This window comes from Mesoplodon bidens, assembly GCF_964165515.1.
Source record: "Mesoplodon bidens genome assembly, chromosome: 16".
Classification (NCBI taxonomy): domain Eukaryota; kingdom Metazoa; phylum Chordata; class Mammalia; order Artiodactyla; family Ziphiidae; genus Mesoplodon; species Mesoplodon bidens.
Window position 1 is genome coordinate 8200364 of NC_138173.1, and position 19658 is coordinate 8220021.

Consider the following 19658-nt stretch of genomic DNA (forward strand, 5'->3'; position numbering starts at 1 on the left):
CTAGCGGCTAGGATTCCTGGTTTTCACTCAGGCTACCTAGGTTCAACTCCCGGGCAGGGAACTAAGATCTCGCTTCAAGCCACTGCTCACTGCTATCTCCCCGAGAGCAGCCTCATGCTTGCTCCACCCCAGCCTGCACCACTTGAAATGGAAACACCCTTCACCTTGTGGGTCTACGACCCGACTTGAGGCTTTTGTCTTGGACGAGGCTTAGCTCCACAAGGCCAAGGGAAAAGAAACGGGAGTACTGTGGGATGAAGCATATGTGAGATCAGAAAGAGGATTAAAAATATCTTTTCCCAAAACATTTTCATCAGGTACACACACACACATACACACAGAGTTTCTGAAACTGTTACAGAGCAGTCCACCAGTAATTTCTTATAGCAAAGGATGAAGCTGATTCTGTCAGTGATTTCAGGGGCCAAAAAGAGATCTGTGCTTCACACATATACCCCTCACCTGACCGATGGCCAATATTTCTTTAGATTAAACCTTGGGAATAGAACTGATATTTTAAATGCCCTGGAAATTCAAACTGCACAGATGTATGTCTTACTGGGGAGAAGTTCCAGGCCCACAGGGGTTCCACTGAAAAATATTTCAACCAATATTTTTTGATCACCTACACTGTAGCAGGCACCATATTCAGTGTTTAACATACATTGATGTTGGGCTTCCCTGGTGGCGCAGTGGTTAAGAATCTGCCTGCCAATGCAGGGGTCACGGGTTTGAGCCCTGGTCCGGGAAGATCCCACATGCCGCGGAGCAACTAAGCCTGTGCGCCACAACTACTGAGCCTGTGCTCTAGAGCCTGCGAGCCACAACTACTGAGCCCGCGTGCTACAACTACTAAAGCCCACGCGCCTAGGGCTCGTGCTCCACAACAAGAGAAGCCACTGCAATGAGAAGCCCACACACTGCAACGAAGAGTAGTCCCCGCTTGCCGCAACTAGAGAAAGCCCAGGCGCAGCAACGAAGACCCAACACAGCCAAAAATATATAAATAACATTTTTACAAAAGATACACTGATGTTGACAAAACAGACAAAATTCACCGGCTTCATGGATCTTACATCCTATTGGGATGAAATGCGAATTTATATATTTGTGAAGATCAGACTTTTACTGTGATGTTTGGTCATTACATGGTCATTATTTCAAGAAAATTATAATGAAACCAGATCCTCAGGGTCTTACACTCTATTGGGTTGAAAATGAACACAAAGAAGGGAAGCGTTTTGCCCAAGCCTGGTCCCCAGGGAGAGGCGACAAAGGGGCAGCTTTCAGCCAGGAATTGGCTCTGGTACCTTTCACTTTTGCTGCAGAAGAAGAATCCAAAGTTAAACCACGCTAAAATCGCAAGGCGCTGCAAAGCCATAAAAAATGACAAAATCCTGAATTCAGAATTTTCTGAGGTGCCAGGTAAAAGCATTACCTGTTCATCCCCCAAGAATGATTGTGTTTACAGACTACAAATAAATAGCAGGTCTCTTTTATCCATTTGGAAACATCCTCTCAAGGCATTACTCTTCCTTTTGACCATTTACTTGTTTTATAAGAAAACTAGTCATACCAAAAGAAGAGCATTTTTCCTACATTTATGAAGATCAAACTTTGCTTAGTGATATTTTGTCACTATATGGCAGGTTTATTAGTTGTGGTGCCATTATGTCCAATAAAATTACAGGGAAACATGAAACTCACACTGATGACATGCTACATTTCCTGAGAATAGCAAACTTGTGAAAAGAATACAGTATACACCGATGCCATTGCCACCACCTCCGTTGTCTTTCATGCTTTTTCTTTGATAGGCACAGCCATTATGCTTATAGACATAAAAGAGTTCCCTTCAGAAGCTTCTGCAAAATATGGGAATCCCATAGAGACATGACATATATACATTTACCTAAATCCATTTAAGCTTCTATACTCCCTTGCTGAAAACAGATTTGCCAGATAGTTCAAAAGCTGTTTGCCCCTCGTTTCATTTGAGTTCAACACACACATTTTGAGATGGTCTCCATGCCTGGCCCTGTGCTGACCACTGAGTGTATAAAGGGAAGGATATAGTCTCAGCACTGAAAAGGCATTCTCTGTGCTTAAGGAACCAAACGTGATTGCATCGGGCAGTAGGGGAAAATGCACAAGGCACTCAGAGGGCGCCCAGCAGGGTCCAAGCCAAAACCAAGGGGTGGGGGAGGGGCGGTCAGAGAGCCAGGGAACACTTTCTGGAAGAGATGACATCTAAGCAGAGTCTTGAAGGGTAAGCTAACAGCAGAAGTGAGAAAGTACATTCCGAGCAGAGAGAAGAGGCTCAGAAAGGCTCAGAGATGGGAAACGGCCTGAGGGTACTCCAAGACAATAAAGTCAGAGGTACCCAATGGCCAAAGGCAGCCCTCAAGGTGTGAACATCAGGACAGGATGGCAGCTCATGTGAAGGGGCTGGAGTTTATCGTGGAGGGAATCATCGTTAGCTTTTAAGCAGGAGGCTAATATTTTTGCATTTTAAAATATTACTCCCAGGTCCCAGGTCTGGGACTTTCCTGGCGGTCCAGTGGTTAAGACTCCACACTTCCACTGCAGGGGGCATGGGTTCAATCCCTGGTTGGGGAACTAAGATCCTGCATGCTGCGTGGCATGGCCAAAAAAAAAAAAAAGGATTAAAATATTACTCCCAAGGGGACTGCTCTGGTGGTGCTCTCAGATTGCTATCATCTGTACCAATTTGAGGAACCTGGGATTAGAAGAATTCTAGAGGTTTCCTTCCAATCATGTCCCTCTCTCAATTTGATTTCCCTAAATCCAGGAATGCTGTGTTTCGCCACTATTTATGTTCAGAATGTGAAGCTTTTACTCTTGAGTTAGTTTCTCCCACACAGTTGTAAGGCCAAGCCTGTAGGTGCTATTACCTAAGATTTTGTAACTTGTTGAAACCAGTATCATCTGTAGAGCCTCCAAGTTTCCAGAATTTGGAGTCCTCTGGCCTTCAGAGCTACTTGTTCATATGTGTATAGCTATGTATAAAAGCTTCATTTTAAAGAAAAAAAAAAAAAACAATCCGCGTGCCCATGCAGGGGACACGGGTTCGAGCCCTGGTCCAGGAAGATCCCACATGCCGCGTAGCAATTAAGCTTGTGAACCACAACTACTGAGCCCGCATACCACAACTACTGACCCTGCACTCTAGAGCCCGTGCTCCACAACAAGAGAAGCCACCGCAATGAGAAGCCTACGCACCACAACAAAGAGTAGCCCCCACTCGTCACGACCAGAGAAAGCCCGCACGCAGCAACGAAGACCCATCACAGCCAAAAATAAGTAAATAAATAAATTTATTTTAAAAAAAAAACAAATAAACAAACAAATAAATATATATATATATTACTCCCAGGTCTGCATGGACTGTGTACCAGCAAAGAGCAAGAACAGCAGTTGAGGGCTTCCCTGGTGGCGCAGTGGTTGAGAGTCCGCCTGCCGATGCAGGGGACGCGGGTTCGTGCCCCGGTCCGGGAAGATCCCACATGCCACGGAGTGGATGGGCCCGTGAGCCATGGCCGCTGAGCCTGCACGTCCGGAGCCTGTGCTCCGCAGCGGGAGAGGCCACAGCAGTGAGAGGCCCGCGTACCGCAAAAAAACAAAACAAAACAAAACAAAAAAAAAACCAAAAACCCAAGAACAGCAGTTGAGAAAGGCACTGTCACAGGCGGCCGAAGACGGTGAGGCCAGGAGACAGGGGCTGCTGAAGCCACAACTCCAACGTGCAGGGACACCAACGCCAATGGGTCCTGATGTGTCCCCCGAAGGGTCAGAGGTCCCCAAAGTTCATTCTCAACAGGTTTAAAGATTTTATAACCTCAGTTTAACTTTTAAGGAATCCCAAATGTATTCAGAAAGCATTCCAAAAATAGTATTAATTAGTTCTTTTTTAACATTTGAAGTCTTAAAACAATCAATATTTTTTAAACAGTCCTTAGCTTTTAACCTACAGCTTTACTTCATATTAAAGAATAAATATCATCAGCTCATCAGTGTAGCACTAACGTAACAGTAGGGAGAGGAGACCAGTGAAGCTGGGTCTGTATAAGCAAAGGGAAGGAGATGAAGGCAACTGCCTAGGTAATTCAAGTCCCCCAAAGTCAGCTAATAATACATATAATCATAAATGAATGCAAGTTTTGCTCTCCTGGTTGCCCTCATTTATAGGCACTTCTCTGAGAAGAGACAAGTGAATCTCTAATTCTGGTAGTAAATGATCAATAAGTATGTATTAATGAATGGAGGGCTATCATATGAGGACCAGTGGAAGGAACTAATTGTGCCTGAAAGGAAAAATGGCAACTCCGTGGTATGATGATGGTAGTCAATATTTTAAAGAATGTCATGTGAAAGTACAATTTTATGTGTTCCGTGTCAGGCCAGCATCCCAAAATAGAAACAATGAGGGCAATCCCAGAAACTTTCCAATCTGGGGAATTACTCAAAAGCAAAATGGATTTCCTCAGTGAGGAATGAATTTCCTTTCCTGAGCTGTTCAAGCTGAAGCCACCCAGCCACTTGCCAGAAGATCTGAGATATGGGGGCTGGACTGGGGGTCTCCAGGGGCCCATCCCACTCAGTGAATCTATGATTCGGCCCCTTTCCAAAACTCATGGGCTGCCTTAGTGGAAATCAGAACACTGAAGAAAGTAGCATACAGTCTGTGTGAGTGAGCTGCTGAAAGGTGATTGTATCACAAGAGAAAAGGGTGCAGGAAGAAACTTTAAGAAATCCCATCATTTAAGGTTAATGGGGCATGAAGAACAGGCAAAGGAAAGGCAGTCAAAATTAAGAAGAAACATCTATGACGTGTCATAGAGACCAACAGGTGAAAGAGTTTCCAAAAATTCCATTGCAAATGCAGCAGAATTAAAGTATTTTGACAATTTTAAAGTGGCCATTCAAGGGCTTCCCTGGTGGCGCAGTGGTTGAGAGTCCACCTGTCGATGCAGGGGACACGGGTCGTGCCCTGGTCCGGGAAGGTCCCACGTGCCGCGGAGCGGCTGGGCCCGTGAGCCATGGCCGCTGAGCCTGCACGTCCGGAGCCTGTGCTCCGCAACGGGAGAGTCCACAGCAGTGAGAGGCCCGCGTACCGCAAAAAAATAAAAATAAAGTGGCCATTCGATCGTAGAATGAGATTATCAGTGACGTTCGTTTGGGAACTTTCAGCAGGGGATTGGGGGTGAAAGGCTCCTGTTCGTGACATGCCTCAAATTCAAAACCCCAGGTAGGGTTATTATATATGGGAACTATACCATTAGGATTATTTTAAAAGCTTTAATTTAGTAAGTGGAAGCATCTAAATTATGCTACAATTGTTGTAATTCTTTTTGGTAATTCTGTATCCTTTTTTAATGTAAACAAAGCAAAAAAATTTTTTAATTGTGCTTATTCTACAGATATTTTTATTTTAAAAAAAGCAGCATCCAAGGAAACTTCAGTGCATTATTACCAAGTGAAAGAAACCAAGTGGAAGGCTATAAAATGTATGATTCCAACTATATGACACTGTGAAAAATGCAAAGCTATGGAGACAGTATAAAGATTAGTGATCGCCAAGGGCTGGGGAGAGGAAAGGAAGAACAGGAGCGCAGAGGATTTTTAGGGCACTGAAACCATTCTATACGATGCTACAGTGGTGGATACGTGTCATTAAACATTTGTTCAAGCTCATGGAATGTAAAACACCAAGAGTGAACCCTAGTGTAAACTATGGACTTGGGCGCTGAGGGTTCAGCTGTCAATGCAGGTTCATTAACTGTAACAGAGATACCCTCTGGTTACACTGTTTTGCCTGCGGTCGACAACCAGATGCTGCCAGCCAGGTGTGAGCCATCACACCCCTTCCCTCAGAGAAATCCATAAACCTACAAAGGCTGCTCCAACAACACAGCCTGGTCCTATGTAATCGTGTTACTGTGACATCCACCAGACCTCAATCCCTGCCCACGTGCAGAGCCTCTGATTCAATTTTTAGACCCATTCCTAAATATGAACAAAGAGCCAAAGATTGCTGGACATTTGAGGAGAATCTCCAACATAAAACAGAACACCAAAACAAACAGAGGAAGGATCCCAGAATAAAACAGAGACATACGGGAAACAGAAAAGAAAGCAATACAGAAAAGAATGAAGAAAGATCCTATAATCATGAAATAAATAGTGGTAGCCATATTTTCTTTAATTCATAGAACACAATTTTTTAGAAATTAAAAATATCAGAGCAGAGATTAGAAGCTTAATAGAAAGATAGAAGTTGAGGAAATCTATCAGAAAGTAGAAGAAAAAGAGTTAAAAAAAAAAACTTATCAATGAAATAATATAAGAAAATTTCTAAGAAATAAAAGACAATTATCCTGACTGAAAGGGCCCACCAAGGACCCAGCAGAGAGACACACAAGGTATGCAACCAATTACTCTCACAAGCCCTCCTTCTCAGCAAGTTATTGGGAGATGAACTGTAGGAGGGAATAAACCAACAAATCCCTGAAATGAGGGAACAACCTCAAAAAGAGGATGTCTCATCCTCCAGGAAACATGGAAATGGACACACAGACAAGCCAAGGGACTTTCTAGGCCTGAGGTCCAGGCAGCTGTGGGCGATGGCAGTCCGGACGGGCTGAAGAGGGGAAGGATGGACGAGAGGACTGGAAGGACTTTTTGAATGTCCTGGGAGAAAATGTGCCTGCTAGACATCAGAGACTTTGGAAATGAAATCATGATGGTAAACAAAACACCAAAGAAACAAAAATATACCAACTCCGGGCAGTGGCGGTGGGGAACCCCACATTATTCAATAAAGGAAACAGAATATAGTCTCAGCTGGAAGTGATAGTTACAGTCATAATAATAAAAACACTGAGCTAAAAAAAATAAAAAATAAAAACACTGAGCTAAAAAAATAAAAAATAAAAAATAAATAAAAACACTGAGCTAAAAAAATAAAAAATAAAAAATAAATAAAAACACTGAGCTAAAAAATTTAAATAACAACTGCAATTGAAGTCCAGAGGGACAATGCGGGGGCAACCCCACGATGGGGGAGGGTAATACGAGAAGGTAATCACTCGTCCAGCATAGGGGGTTCACAGGTATCTTAAATATCAAAGCACGGCAGTATAAATATGCTATTAAGAAACGTGGCAGTGACAGCAGGGAAAACAGCTCAGAGATGAAAGTGGTCGTAATCAAGGCAAACAGTTTTAAGTGGGGAGCGGTGGGTTATAACCCGAAGCAGAGACAAATATAGTTCTAGCCAACTATTTAAATTATGTTTGCATTCTATCTTGATAAAGATAAAGCTTGAATTAAATAAATGAAATACAGGGTGTTCAGGGCTTGCAGACCTTTGAAAAACTTATATATGCTAGGAAGCAAATAAATAAACTGGTCCAGACATGGGATCTTTTTGGTTACTTTTTTTTAAAGTTTGGAGAAACACTGAAAGGGAAGAAACAATGAAGAAATGATTATACTGGCAGAAAGGAGTCAGAAGTAAGGGGTCTGGAGCGTGCACGTCAAATCAGACCCAGACAAAAATACAGACAGCTCTTCCTCGGCGGTCGGGGTGGACGCTGTGGGCGGAGAGTCGAAACACTGCTTGATCGGCTGGGTTTTGGGAGGGGATAGGGGGCCAAGGAAAAGGTTGAGAAGGCTTGAGAAGTTACCAGAAGAAAATGGTCAACTCAATGTGATGGAGTAAATTTGATCTTTGAGCAGGAATGGACACACAGTCTTAATTGACATCCTTTGGACTCAGTCATTCCTCTACGCTCCCGTGATACTTTATAACACTTACCATGTCGTATTTACACTGATGCTCTAAACGACTGTGTTTTCATTAATAGGAATCCTCAAGAACCTTCTTATCCATTTGTATACAAACCAACGTTCAATCACCATGGTGCTTGATGTGAAATGCAAGTTAGTTGTATAGATATATAAACGTTTATTTCCAGAAGTGAAAAAGCATGTCAACATACCAATAAACCTTAAAACGTAAACCAACATTACCTTAAAATGTTTTTTATGTCAGGACAGTCAGCATACAATAATTTTACTATATATTTTATAAATAATACATAATGTCCCATCATAGATAACCCCCCCCCAAAAAATCTGATTTAAGTTCAAATTTACATCTGAAGCTGTCTCTTTGACTACATCCAACACCTAGATTCTGTTTTGGGTGATGCCCATACCTTGACTACACTCGGGGCAGCTGGGAAGACTCTAAATTAAAGCTCAGGAACATTCACAATGAATAAAATATCCATAGTTGGTAATCAATACCTGCCCTGCCTAATAATAAACCCAAAGATTTTATGGCTTGAAATATCGAATTTATCGATTCAGAATTAATTTGAGTACAGTTGATCTCTGTTTATCAAATGCTTCCTGGTATTTCAACATACTCCTAATTTTACATCCTTTCCAAGAGGGAAATAGAGTTATTATTCACTATGAAAAGCAAGATACTAATGCTAATTTTAAAATATTCCACTCTCCTCTCTCCTACATTTAAGCCAAAAGCCAATTTCCTTGGTAATTACCCAACAGCTTTTCTAAAAAACATTTCAGATCCATCTCAAATAGGTTCAGAGGTGAGGAAGAGAGTTAAAAAATAAATGAGTAAAAGAGCTTTGTTTGCCATTTAAATCTTCTGCTGAGTTTACAGGCTGTTTTTGATTGCTATTAATTAAAATTCTTCTTGTCATTTTAATTTAGCAGAGAAAATTAATTTGGAAAGTCTATCCTGAATGTCAGATTATGTCAATAAATCCGAATCTTTAGTTTTACAAGTTAATAAAACAGAGAATTATAATTATCTACATGATTTATTTTTGTTTGTTTAAAATGGAAAGTTTATTTGCTCAGTACACCAAATAGACTGCAAGCACTGTCATGACAAATATACAGAAATATGCAGATCAACATAAAATAGTAATTTAGTTTAAATGAAGGGAAATCTCTTTAAATGTTATGACAATGTACTCCCAAGAATCTTTTTTTCAGTTAATTATACATTTCAATAAAACAAATGGTAATGAATTAAGTGGAAGTTAGCTTGTGAATTTTTCTTAAAAATAAAAATCCAACCCTATTAATTCATGCCAGTTAAACACTCTAACTAAAATTTCCAAGTAAGTGTAAAAGGAGATGGAGTTAGTTACCTTTTTTGCTTGAACAGTCCCAAGGAAAATGGTTAATACAAATACAGCAGGCAAACTGTTAAGACTGACCAATCTAGAACATACTGTTAAGCTAATCAACACTTTAGGACAAAATGCAGATTGGTACACTTGTGTATACTTTTGCTCAAATTCCACAGGGTTGGAATTTGACCAACTAAAGTTGTTCCAGTAACATCACACAACATGGAACAACCAACTGACACCTTCATAATTTCATCCTTTCATCCTTCCAAAAATGTTTCAGAAAATTATCCCCCCGAAATGCATTTTATAGTCTATAAAGGTATCCTGACAACAGAGTTAGGTTAGTTCTACCTTTAAGGTTACACAAGCTATATAAACTTCTAATTTAAGAAGCATGCAGAAACATCTAAAATACCTGATTTTGACTTCAGGATAACCTGAATGGCGTGCCCATCGTTGGCGACCTCACAGTCCCGGCAGACGACATAATTCGGGGAGAGGCGGACATCCAGCAGTGAGGGGTCGTATCGAGCTTCTCTTGAGTTCAAGTTAATGGGAGACTGGTACTCCCCATTAGCATCCGGAAACACCAAGCCCCACTCAACACCTGAGGACAAAAGGAAGCAAACTTAGAACAGACTGAAAAAATAAGTTACAGCAAAATGTAACATGGGGAAAACTAGTTTAAACACTGCTTATGATCCTTGCATTAAGAAGGTTATGACTACTGTCCCTTTACAGACAAAATATGGTAATGTGTGTGAATTTTTGCATTCATATTTTGAATGATCTAATGTTATCAAAGAACACATTCAAAGTCCTAGACTAATAAGATATTCTATTTGCCTACATAGAGGTACTAATTTATGGCTCTAGAAAATTTAGGTCATCTTTAAGTGATTAGAAAAAAAATACCACAAAAATTTCCTCTGCTCATTAGTTCAATTATGTGCAGTACCTGGGAAATTCCTGTAACACTCAGCATTCTTGGTGAGAGCCAAAAACCATAAATCTGTTGCTAGTGAATAAACACTCCTTATCAGAAATGCGAACACAGTATTCTGAAGTGTGCATATGCGTATATACGCACACCTGTATATACGTAATATATACATAATACTCTTTTCGTATTTTTATAATTCAAGTTGTAAACTCTACATTTGTTTCAACATATGTAGCGAACATCAGCACCAGTAGTCAGCTCTGTTAGGAGTCCTACATCTTCAGGGATACATTTAGGAAACTAAATTTTTATTAAAAGGTCAGCCCCCGTCTTGCCAGGTCCACTGATTCAGCACAAAACTTAGGAAGCCTTGAGCGGTGTCAGCATCCTCAGCGAAAAGATCAGTGGCTCAAATACTTTCTCCCCGCAGGCAAGCAAGAAACGAATAGTTTCACTAACGCTATATGAGAAAAGAATCTGAAAAAGGATGAATATATGTAGATGCATAACTGAATCACCTGGCTGAAATCACATCTGAAACTAACACAACGCTCTAAATCAGCTATACGCCAATAAATTTTTTTTTTAAAGAAACTAATAGTTTCACTAACGCTGTATTCTCAAGGTGGTGAGTACAGCACAGCGCGGCTCTTCTCGCTACTCGCAAGACGGAAATGTCACCGCCGCAGCCTTCAGGCTCGCCCTCCGGACCGCGGCAGGTGCCAACCGCTGCCCGGCAGCAAGGCCGGGCTCCCCGACGCGAACGCAGGCGGCTGGCACCCCCGCTCTCCCCGGAGCGCCTGGTGCCCCGAAACTGGCCGGGGCCGTGCGCAAGCGTCGGGGACGCAGGTGGGAACGAGCGGGCGCGGGGCGCGGCGAGCGCGCCAGAGCAGCGGGACAACAGCGGCGGCAGCCTCCCGACGCGCGGCCGGTTACCTTCCTCGTAGCCCCACTCCACACCCTCCTCCTCTTCCTCCTCATCGTCCTCCTTCTCCGGGAAGGCCACGGAATCTTCGATGAAGCTCAGGTCAGCCATGGGGAGGCCGTGGGTCCCCTCGGCGCTCTCGCCTGCGGTGCCTGCGCCTCTGCGAGGCTAGCGCTCCGGAGCGCGAGGGGGAGCGCGCGAGAGGGCGCACGGGGCGGTGGGAGCGCGCGTGTGTGCGTGAGGCAAGCGCGCGAGAATGAGTGTGAGCGCGTGCGGTGAAGGGCAACGTGAGCGCGCGTACGAGCGCGAGCGGTGTGAGGCGGGAGTTGTCGGGCGGCCAGCCCGATCAGGCGAGTTATAAACCCGACCGGGGCGTGGCTGGCAGGGGAGGGACCGCCCCCTGCGCTCAGGCGGGGGCCCGGGATGGACCGCACGAAAAGGCCCCGGGGCTCCGGGCCGAATGCGCGGAAGCAGGAGAACACTTTTCCCTTAACACAGAGACCAGAAAGTCCACCATTCAGAGGACTGATACACAGTTTGAGAGAGACTAAATTCATTCTTCACTCACTGCCTTTTGGTGTTCTTTAGTGGAGACCCTCCATCCTCTGCACCCCAATAAGCCTGGGATTGACAGAAGCAGAGGTCTACCCTAAAGATATAGCCTTTAAAAATAATAAGCACTGCCCAAAATATTAACCACTTTCCACTGAAGTTCTTCTAAAAGGAACATTTTATTTCTTTTTCCGTTTTTGAAAACTTTTTCACAGTCTTGAAAATTTCAATCGACTTTCTTTTTAGAAGTAGGTTCACACGTTCATCAAATGCTGCAACTCATGGAACCCAGGCAGGATCTTGAGAACAAGATAGATCACTTTGTGACCTTGAGCTCGTCAGCAGTGTCCATTCCCCTTTGCCCCCAAACCTGCATAGATGCTAGATTGCAACCACTGTGTGACCACCAATTTCATTTAAAGGATCACATGAATTATAGAGATGTTTACCAAACCAGAGGACAGCAAAATCTTGTGGGAAAAGCTCAGTTTTCCATGAGTAAATGGTGCGCCGTATCTACAACAGATAGGCTGAAAGATTGAATTGTTAATGCTGAATTTTGCAACTCATAGACAATTTTGCATATAGCCCACGATGTATCACCATTCATAAATACAGTTAGCTACTAGACAAACGTATGTTTACCCATATTTGTTCTTTGTGAATTTTTCAACATCATGTGTGTAATGTAACTCCTCTCTGCAAGCCTAGGATACCTGCCCAGCAAGCAACATATGAGCTATTCCACCATGCGTCCAAATATTCAATTAACAGGCTTAATTGCTTTGAGACTGTGTGCTTCAGAATTCTGCTAATTAACAGCACCTTAAGACCTTCTCTTCTCAGATCGCTGTACTATATATCACTAAAGATGGAGTTTCTATTTCTAGTTATTATAAGATATCTGTCGCCATAAAACCTAAACACACAGATCAAAGATATAGGCCATTGCTTTGATTTACAAGATAGAACAAGCACACCTAAATCCAATATCAGAGAGTCTAAAAATATTCATGCTCTATATTATGAATATTAGTACTACACATATCCCTCTGTATAATTTTAATGCATTTCAACCTAATATCATTTTTATTGATAATTCCTTAAATTAACTGTATATTGCTCGCTTTTAGCGTCTGCATAACTGAGGTCAAACCACATCCTAAAACAATTTATTAAAACTAAGATATATGTAACTAATTACTATCCGATACTAAGAAAAGAGAAATAGAAATACCTAACAGGAGCAAACTAATCTAGATATCACAGCACTGCACACTTACACAGCCCACTGCTCCCAGCCTTTTCTCACCTTTTATCTACCTTCCCAAGGCTTTCTTACTGTTCTGGTGAGTTTGGGCCCTAGAGTCGTCATAAACGATCATTACCTTCATCTTGTGCGCACCTTGTGCTCTAGGAACACCTCAAGGATGGAGCTAATATTTGCATGTCAAGTAGCTTTGAACCAGATCAATTTCTGAACGTCACCAACAATGAATTGTGTTCCTTTGTGTGCACTGCTCTGCTATGGGAGACCCCAGAATGAATAAAATCCTGTTTGTGCCCTTAAAGAATTTACAGTTGTCTTGGGAGTGAGGAGGTGAGAAGAGATAATTAAGTGTAATAAAGGCAGTATGTTAAATAGAGAGGCAAGTACCATCACCATCTAAGGAAGACGCGATTCACACACAAGGGAATGATTCAGGAGGGTTTCTGGGAAAAGATAGCATTTGAGGCCCACCATAAAAGATTAGTAGGGGGCCTTCCCGGACTTCCCTGGTGGCGCAGTGGTTGGGAGTCCGCCTGCCGATGCAGGGGACGCGGGTTCGTGCCCCGATCCGGGAGGATCCCACATGCCGCGGAGCGGCTGGGCCCGTGAGCCATGGCCGCTGAGCCTGCGCGTCCGGAGCCTGTGCTCCGCAACGGGAGAGGCCACAGCAGTGAGAGGCCTGCGTACCGCAAAAAAAAAGATGAGTAGGATTTTTGGGTGGGCAGTGAGTGAGGGAGTAGGATTACTGCCATGACCAATGATGCTGAATCATGAAAGTGCTTGTCATCGATCCATTTTCTTCTCTGAGAGCCTTCTGTGACCTGCCAAAACCCATCCGCGATGCTCAAAAAATGTGCGCTTCAGTGGGCTCACGTCTGAAGTAAGACGCTTCTCTGGTTGTTACGTTCGCTAATCTGATTTTTGTTTTGTCAGTATAGATGTCAAAATTTTCCTCACTCTATACATTTTGATTTCTGAAGGTTTCAAGCTTTGTTTAGTAGGCAAGTTCTGATTCTTTCATATTTCTTTCTGCAACAGATTAATCTCGTATTTTGCCTGCTTCGAGTAGCATTTATCAACCTAATTTGTTTGACCTCTTCTTGGTCTCTTGTCTTCAGAATCATCAACTTTTAGTCTTTGGGTTCAGTGTAGCTGTGGGAGATTGTACAGTAAGTCCCCTACATGTGAACGAGTTCCGTTCTGAGAGCGCGTTCCTAAGTCCAGTTTGTTCGTTGGTCCAACAAAGTTAGCCTAGGTAGCCAACTAACACAATCGGCTATATAGTACTGTACTGTAATAGATTTATAATACTTTTCACAAAAATAATACATAAAAAAACAAACACAAAAAATAAAACATTTTTAATCTTACAGTACAGTACCTTGGAAAGTACAGTAGTACAGTACAACAGCTGGCACACGGGGCTGGCATCGAGTGAACAGGCAGGAAGAGTTACTGGCTGGAGGAGGGAGAGGAGGTGGGAGATGATAGAGCTGAAGGATCGTCAGCAACAGGAGACAGTGGGCAAGCTGCAATGTCACTCATGCCTGATACTGATGCAACGTACATTTACATCTTTGAAAGTTCACAACTTGAAGGTTTGTATGTATCTTTTCTGTCATTCTCTGGCCCTTTCTGTGAGATTGTACCTCACAGCTTTGACCAATTAAATATCAGTAGACGTGCATGCACCACTTCCCAATAGGAGCTTTAGGAGTTATTATGTGGTTCCACCACCATATTTGTCTCTCTGCCCCAAAATGACCCAGTCCAAGAAAGGCACTGCTCCTTCAGTCACTCTGGATCCTGGAATAAAAAACATGCCGAGAGCAGAACCACAGACACCCCAAAGTCAACCTATTATGTCAGTGAGAAATAAACCTTTGATAAGGCACTGAGATTTCAGGGCTGTTTGTTACAGCAGCATAACCTAGCAAAAGCTGATTGTTACAGTAGCCATTCAGGTAAAGATGAGTTCAAGAGTAATCTTCATTGGCTCAAATGCTTTTTTGCACCTGTCTTTTTTTCAAAGTAAAAGTACCTCTCTGACCTGTAAGGAAACTAAACAGCCTAAAACAGTGCACTTATCTCTGCCTTGCAAACTTCTTAGAAGCCCTGGCCCTAACTGGGATCCTCACGACCTCACCACACCATGAGAAAGCCCTTATCCATGGAAAACCCCCCATCTCCTCCAGTAGACATGGGCCATAGCTCTCTTCACTTCTCTGAGATCACACCAATTATGTCTGGGGCCCAGTGCCTCCTTCAGCACCAAAATGACAGAGGCTGAATCTGGGATGTCTGAGACCATTATATTGATGGCTCCACAATCTATCTTTATAACAAGCAAAACCTTATGCAGGGAGCCTTCCTAGTGTTTGCCAAAGGAAATCGCCCACTCAAGTGGTTCAAGTGCATTCATAATAAATCTGTGTAGATCTCTAGCCCTGAAATGAAGATTGTGTTTGAAGTACGTGTTGTATAACCTCCTCCAATAGACAGTGAGCTCCTCTAGGGCAAGAAGTTCATCTCATTTCTCTTTGCATCCCCTCATGGTAGGACTTAGGACTTAGCTTCCACGTACCACCTGATCAGCCCTTACCAATATATTAGTGCAATAAAAGTTACAATTGCTAAGGTGGAAGCTTTCAGGGTACAGTGGGACCACAGAAAAGGGAGTGATCAAGTTCACTTGGTGGCAGGTGTGTCAATAGGGGCTTTCGTAAAGGAAGTGACATGTGAGCTGGGTCTTAAAGGATAAATAAGTGTTCTTTTGCCCACAGAAGGGAGAAGGAAGCGAGATAAGAAGGACATTCCAGTGAAAAGGAAAACCAAACAGCAAAAACTCGAATATAGAAGCCAGCCCGGGTTCACTTTGTGATCAAGTTTTTCTTTTTCTGTGGTGTTAATAGAAGGCTTTCTGTGGTGTTAGTAAAAGGACAAAAGGACACCTTTAAATAGTGTGTCTCTGTTTTAGTGATTTTTTTTTAAGTCTCAAAATAATCTCATGATGTGAAATAAAGTACAAAGTAAATGATAGGCAGGTACATACTGTTGACAGAACAACAATACTAAAAATGTATTGAGGGAATTCCCTGGCGGTCCAGTGGTTAGGACGCTGTGCTTTCACTGACGAGGGCCGGGGTTCAATCCCTGGTCAGGGAACTAAGATCCCACAAGCCAAGCGGTATGGCTAAAAAAATAAAAAAATATCCTCAAGGATACAGAGACTTTTACGCCAAAAAAAAATAGGTTTAAAAAAAAATGTTTTGAGCCCTCTTGACATGAAGAAACGATGCAACGGCCAAGTTAGAGTAGGCTGTTGGCCTGACTCATACTTCAGTTCCCACAGCAACTGGGATGCCTCACTGTACCCTACAACATGCTGTTGGCAGTAGGAGATGCACTATGCCTGTTGTGCAAAATGGCAAAGCCAATTCATAAGAAAATAATATTCGGGCACTACAGTTGTCTCCAAAGATGGCTGCTGTAATTCTTGTCCTGGAGGCACATGAGAGGGGAGGCTGGTTCCCCTTCCCTTGAATCAGGGCTGGCTTTGTGACTTGCTTTGTCCAGTAGACGGCGGTAGAGTGACCCTGGGCCAGTTTGGGGCTTCGCCTCTAAGAGGGCTGGCCGATTCCTCTTTTGCTCTTAGGGACCAGTCATCCTGGAAGAAACTACCACCCCAAGCCCGCCATGCTGTGAGGAAGCCCAAGCCAGCCACGTGACAACACCTGGAGCAGCCCAGAGGCACAGGTGACTGAGACCTTCCAGCCCAGCTTAGCCACCAACCGAATGCAGCCAGGTGAGTGGCTCCACCTGACAGTGTGTGGGGCAGGAAAATTGCCCGTCTGAGACCTGCCCGAATTCCTGGCCCACAGAATTGTGAGAAATCATAAATCATTGTTTTAAGCCACTAAGCTTTGGGGTGGTTAATTGTGCAGCATAAAGAACTGAAACAACACTAACAGTGTCCCAGGCACTATGTCAAGCATCCGCCATAGATTGTCTCCTTTAAGTCTCATAAGAGCTTTAGTAATATCATTCCATGTTCAGATGAGATCGTCGGTGGCCATAGACAGAGGGGGTGGGTGACCTGAGATCTGCCTCTCTTAGAACCTGTGCTCGGAGCTGCCAAACTGACTGCCCGCAGAGTTGGTGAACTCAGCCAATGTGCTCTGACTCCACAACCAGGAGAATGTGGGCTGTAAAACAGTTAAGAACCAGACAGCAATTTAAATGCATACTCCAGCTCTAATGCATCCTGCCTCTGGGCAAACAGGGAGGTATGCTGGACCAGTCTTGGCAGCTGGAGTCAAGAGGGTCAAAAATGGAAGGGTCAAGGAAGCTAAGAAAGGAAGCTTGGAAAAAGAGCCATACAAAACTGAAACTTTTTTTTAATTAGTAGACTTTATTTTTTAAGCAGTTTTTGGTCCAAAACAATTAAGCAGAAAGTACAGACAGTTGCCACCTACCCCCTCATGTCAGCCCAGTTTCCCCTATTATTAGCATCTTGCATTCGTGTGGTACATTTGTTACAATTGATGAGCCAATATTAATGATACATGATTATTAACTAAAGTCCATAGATTACATTAGGGTTCACCCTTTATGTTGTACATTCTGTGTATAACTTTAAGACTCTGCCTTGGGGATTTGATGAAATTTGGTATTTTTATTCTGCTCTTGGAATCCCATTTCCAAACATAACAATCCAGCTGTGGGAATTCCCTGGTGGTCTAGTGGTTAGCACTCCATGCTTTTACTGCTGTGGCCCTGGTTCAATCCCTGGTTGGGGAACTAAGATCCCACCAGCCGTGTGGAATGGCAAAAAAAAGAAAGACTTTGCTTAGGTAGAGAAAAGGGAATCTGTGGCTGGAATCCCATGTTGAAGAGATTTGCTCCCAAATTAACCCTACTCTGCAGCCATGCATTAGTCCATCTCTGTTGCTGCTCTGACCTCTCTCCCTCTGTCCTTCTGTTTGTCTTAGCCTCTGCTTCAACCTCAGGCTTGCCCTGCTCAGACTAACAACTCAGGATTTGATCTCTCTCTCTCTCTCTCTCTTTTTATTTTTTTAATATTGGCTGTGCCAGTTCTTAGTTGCAGCATGCAGGATCCTTTTTTTTAGTTGTGGCATGCAGACTTGTAGTTGCAGCATGCATGCAGGATCTAGTTCCCCGACCAGGGATTGAACCCGGGCCCCCAGCATTGGGAGTGCAGAGTTTTACCCACTGGACCACCAGGGAAGTCCCAGGATTTGATGTCTCTTGACTCACTGGTTGATTTGCTAATCAAAACTTGCTATTATGTATTATGTGTGTAATGTGATTTCACTCATTAATTCATAATAATATGATAAAAAGTATTTTTTTATAGATGAGGAAACTGAAACTCAGAGAATTAAGTGCTTTGCCTATGTTTACACAGCTAACAAGTACGGGAGATAACCAGGTCTACCCAGCTCTACAGCCAACACTTATTCCATGCCCCTTTCCCACCTCTCACCTTAGAGTCAGGTTTTAGCCACTATTGTAACAAAATCCCATTCAAAGTGTCATTAGTTATTCATCCATTCACATTTGCAACCAGCACTCAATGGGATATAAATTAAGTACCTCCTTAGCCATATAATACACTACTCCTCAAAAAACAGAAAGCCTTCAAGGTGTTTTATATTAAATATTTCTATTTCATAAAGAGTTTGTGTAATGAGGAGGAACCAGGGACACTAATGAAATACACATAGCAATAAACGTTCCTAATGCTATTGGAGCACACATGTTGACATTATGGTAGGAACCCCATTGATTGGGCTTCACTAACCATCACTTTTAGCATAATTTTCAATGATGGAAGAAAGAGGGTAGTGTGGTGCTCAGTACCCACAAGGTACTAAACCAGACTGACTGCACTAGTTTCCACTGGGCCTTAATTATTTAAGGGGCAGCAACACACAACATTATAGCTTGATAGTCCCCAGCTTGAAAGGAAATAACAGAAATAGACTAAAACTACAACATGAGAGATTTGGGTGAGACACAATAATTATCAGATATAAAGAATTATCAAACGTCTGATGGAAATACATATCTTATTAAATGGATTATTATCTTTAGCATAATACACTATGTTGGAAGGTGGTATAGTATAATGGCTTTGTTGCTTAATAAGTTTGATCTTGATGAAGTCATTTAAGCTCTCTTTGCCTCGATTTCCTCATCAATAAAATGAGGACAATAATGGTACCAGACCAAAAGCGGTGTTGAGAAGATTACCTAAGTTCATATAGATAATGCATCTGAACTAGAAGAGCCACTTCTACTAGGATGCTTTTGTGAAAATGCAGATTTGTTCCCATGCAATTGATATATCAGGGAACAATTTGAGCACACCAAGACTTCCCTGTTTGCTCAGGCCACTTTGTTTTCTGTGAGAAACATGAGACGGAAGCAGAAAAAACTTCACCCAGTTGACCTGAGTCATGCAGGGACTACACATGTGCACACATGCACACACTCAGACGTCGGCCAGCTACGTCTGACCTGACAATTCTCCATCAGACTTCAGGTGACCCTCCTTCCACCCCTCCACAGTCAGTCACAAGCTGCAAACACTTCTACAAGGAAACGTCAGGTCTTTTCCAAGTAAAAATGCTACACTCATTTTAGCATTTATGCATTTCTTAACCTTTGAAGTGTGTAAAAGCTGCTACCATTTTATTCCATTCCTTTGGGTTTTTTTAAATGTGTCACTGATGAAGGGTTTGA

At 42.8% G+C, this 19658-nt stretch overlaps 1 protein-coding gene across 1 annotated transcript in view; it reads right to left on the reverse strand.

Moving 5' to 3' along the window:
- CA8 (carbonic anhydrase 8) overlaps positions 1–11406 on the reverse strand; it is a 99039-nt gene extending 87633 nt beyond the window's left edge. Inside the window, exons 1-2 of the mRNA XM_081258748.1 lie at positions 11080–11406; positions 9616–9807 (exon numbers count right to left, since the gene is read on the reverse strand). Of these exons, the coding sequence (XP_081114874.1) occupies positions 9616–9807; positions 11080–11179 (292 nt within the window). The 5' untranslated portion in view covers positions 11180–11406. The remainder of the gene's footprint in view (positions 1–9615; positions 9808–11079) is intronic.
- Between the last annotated feature and the right edge of the window lie 8252 nt (positions 11407–19658).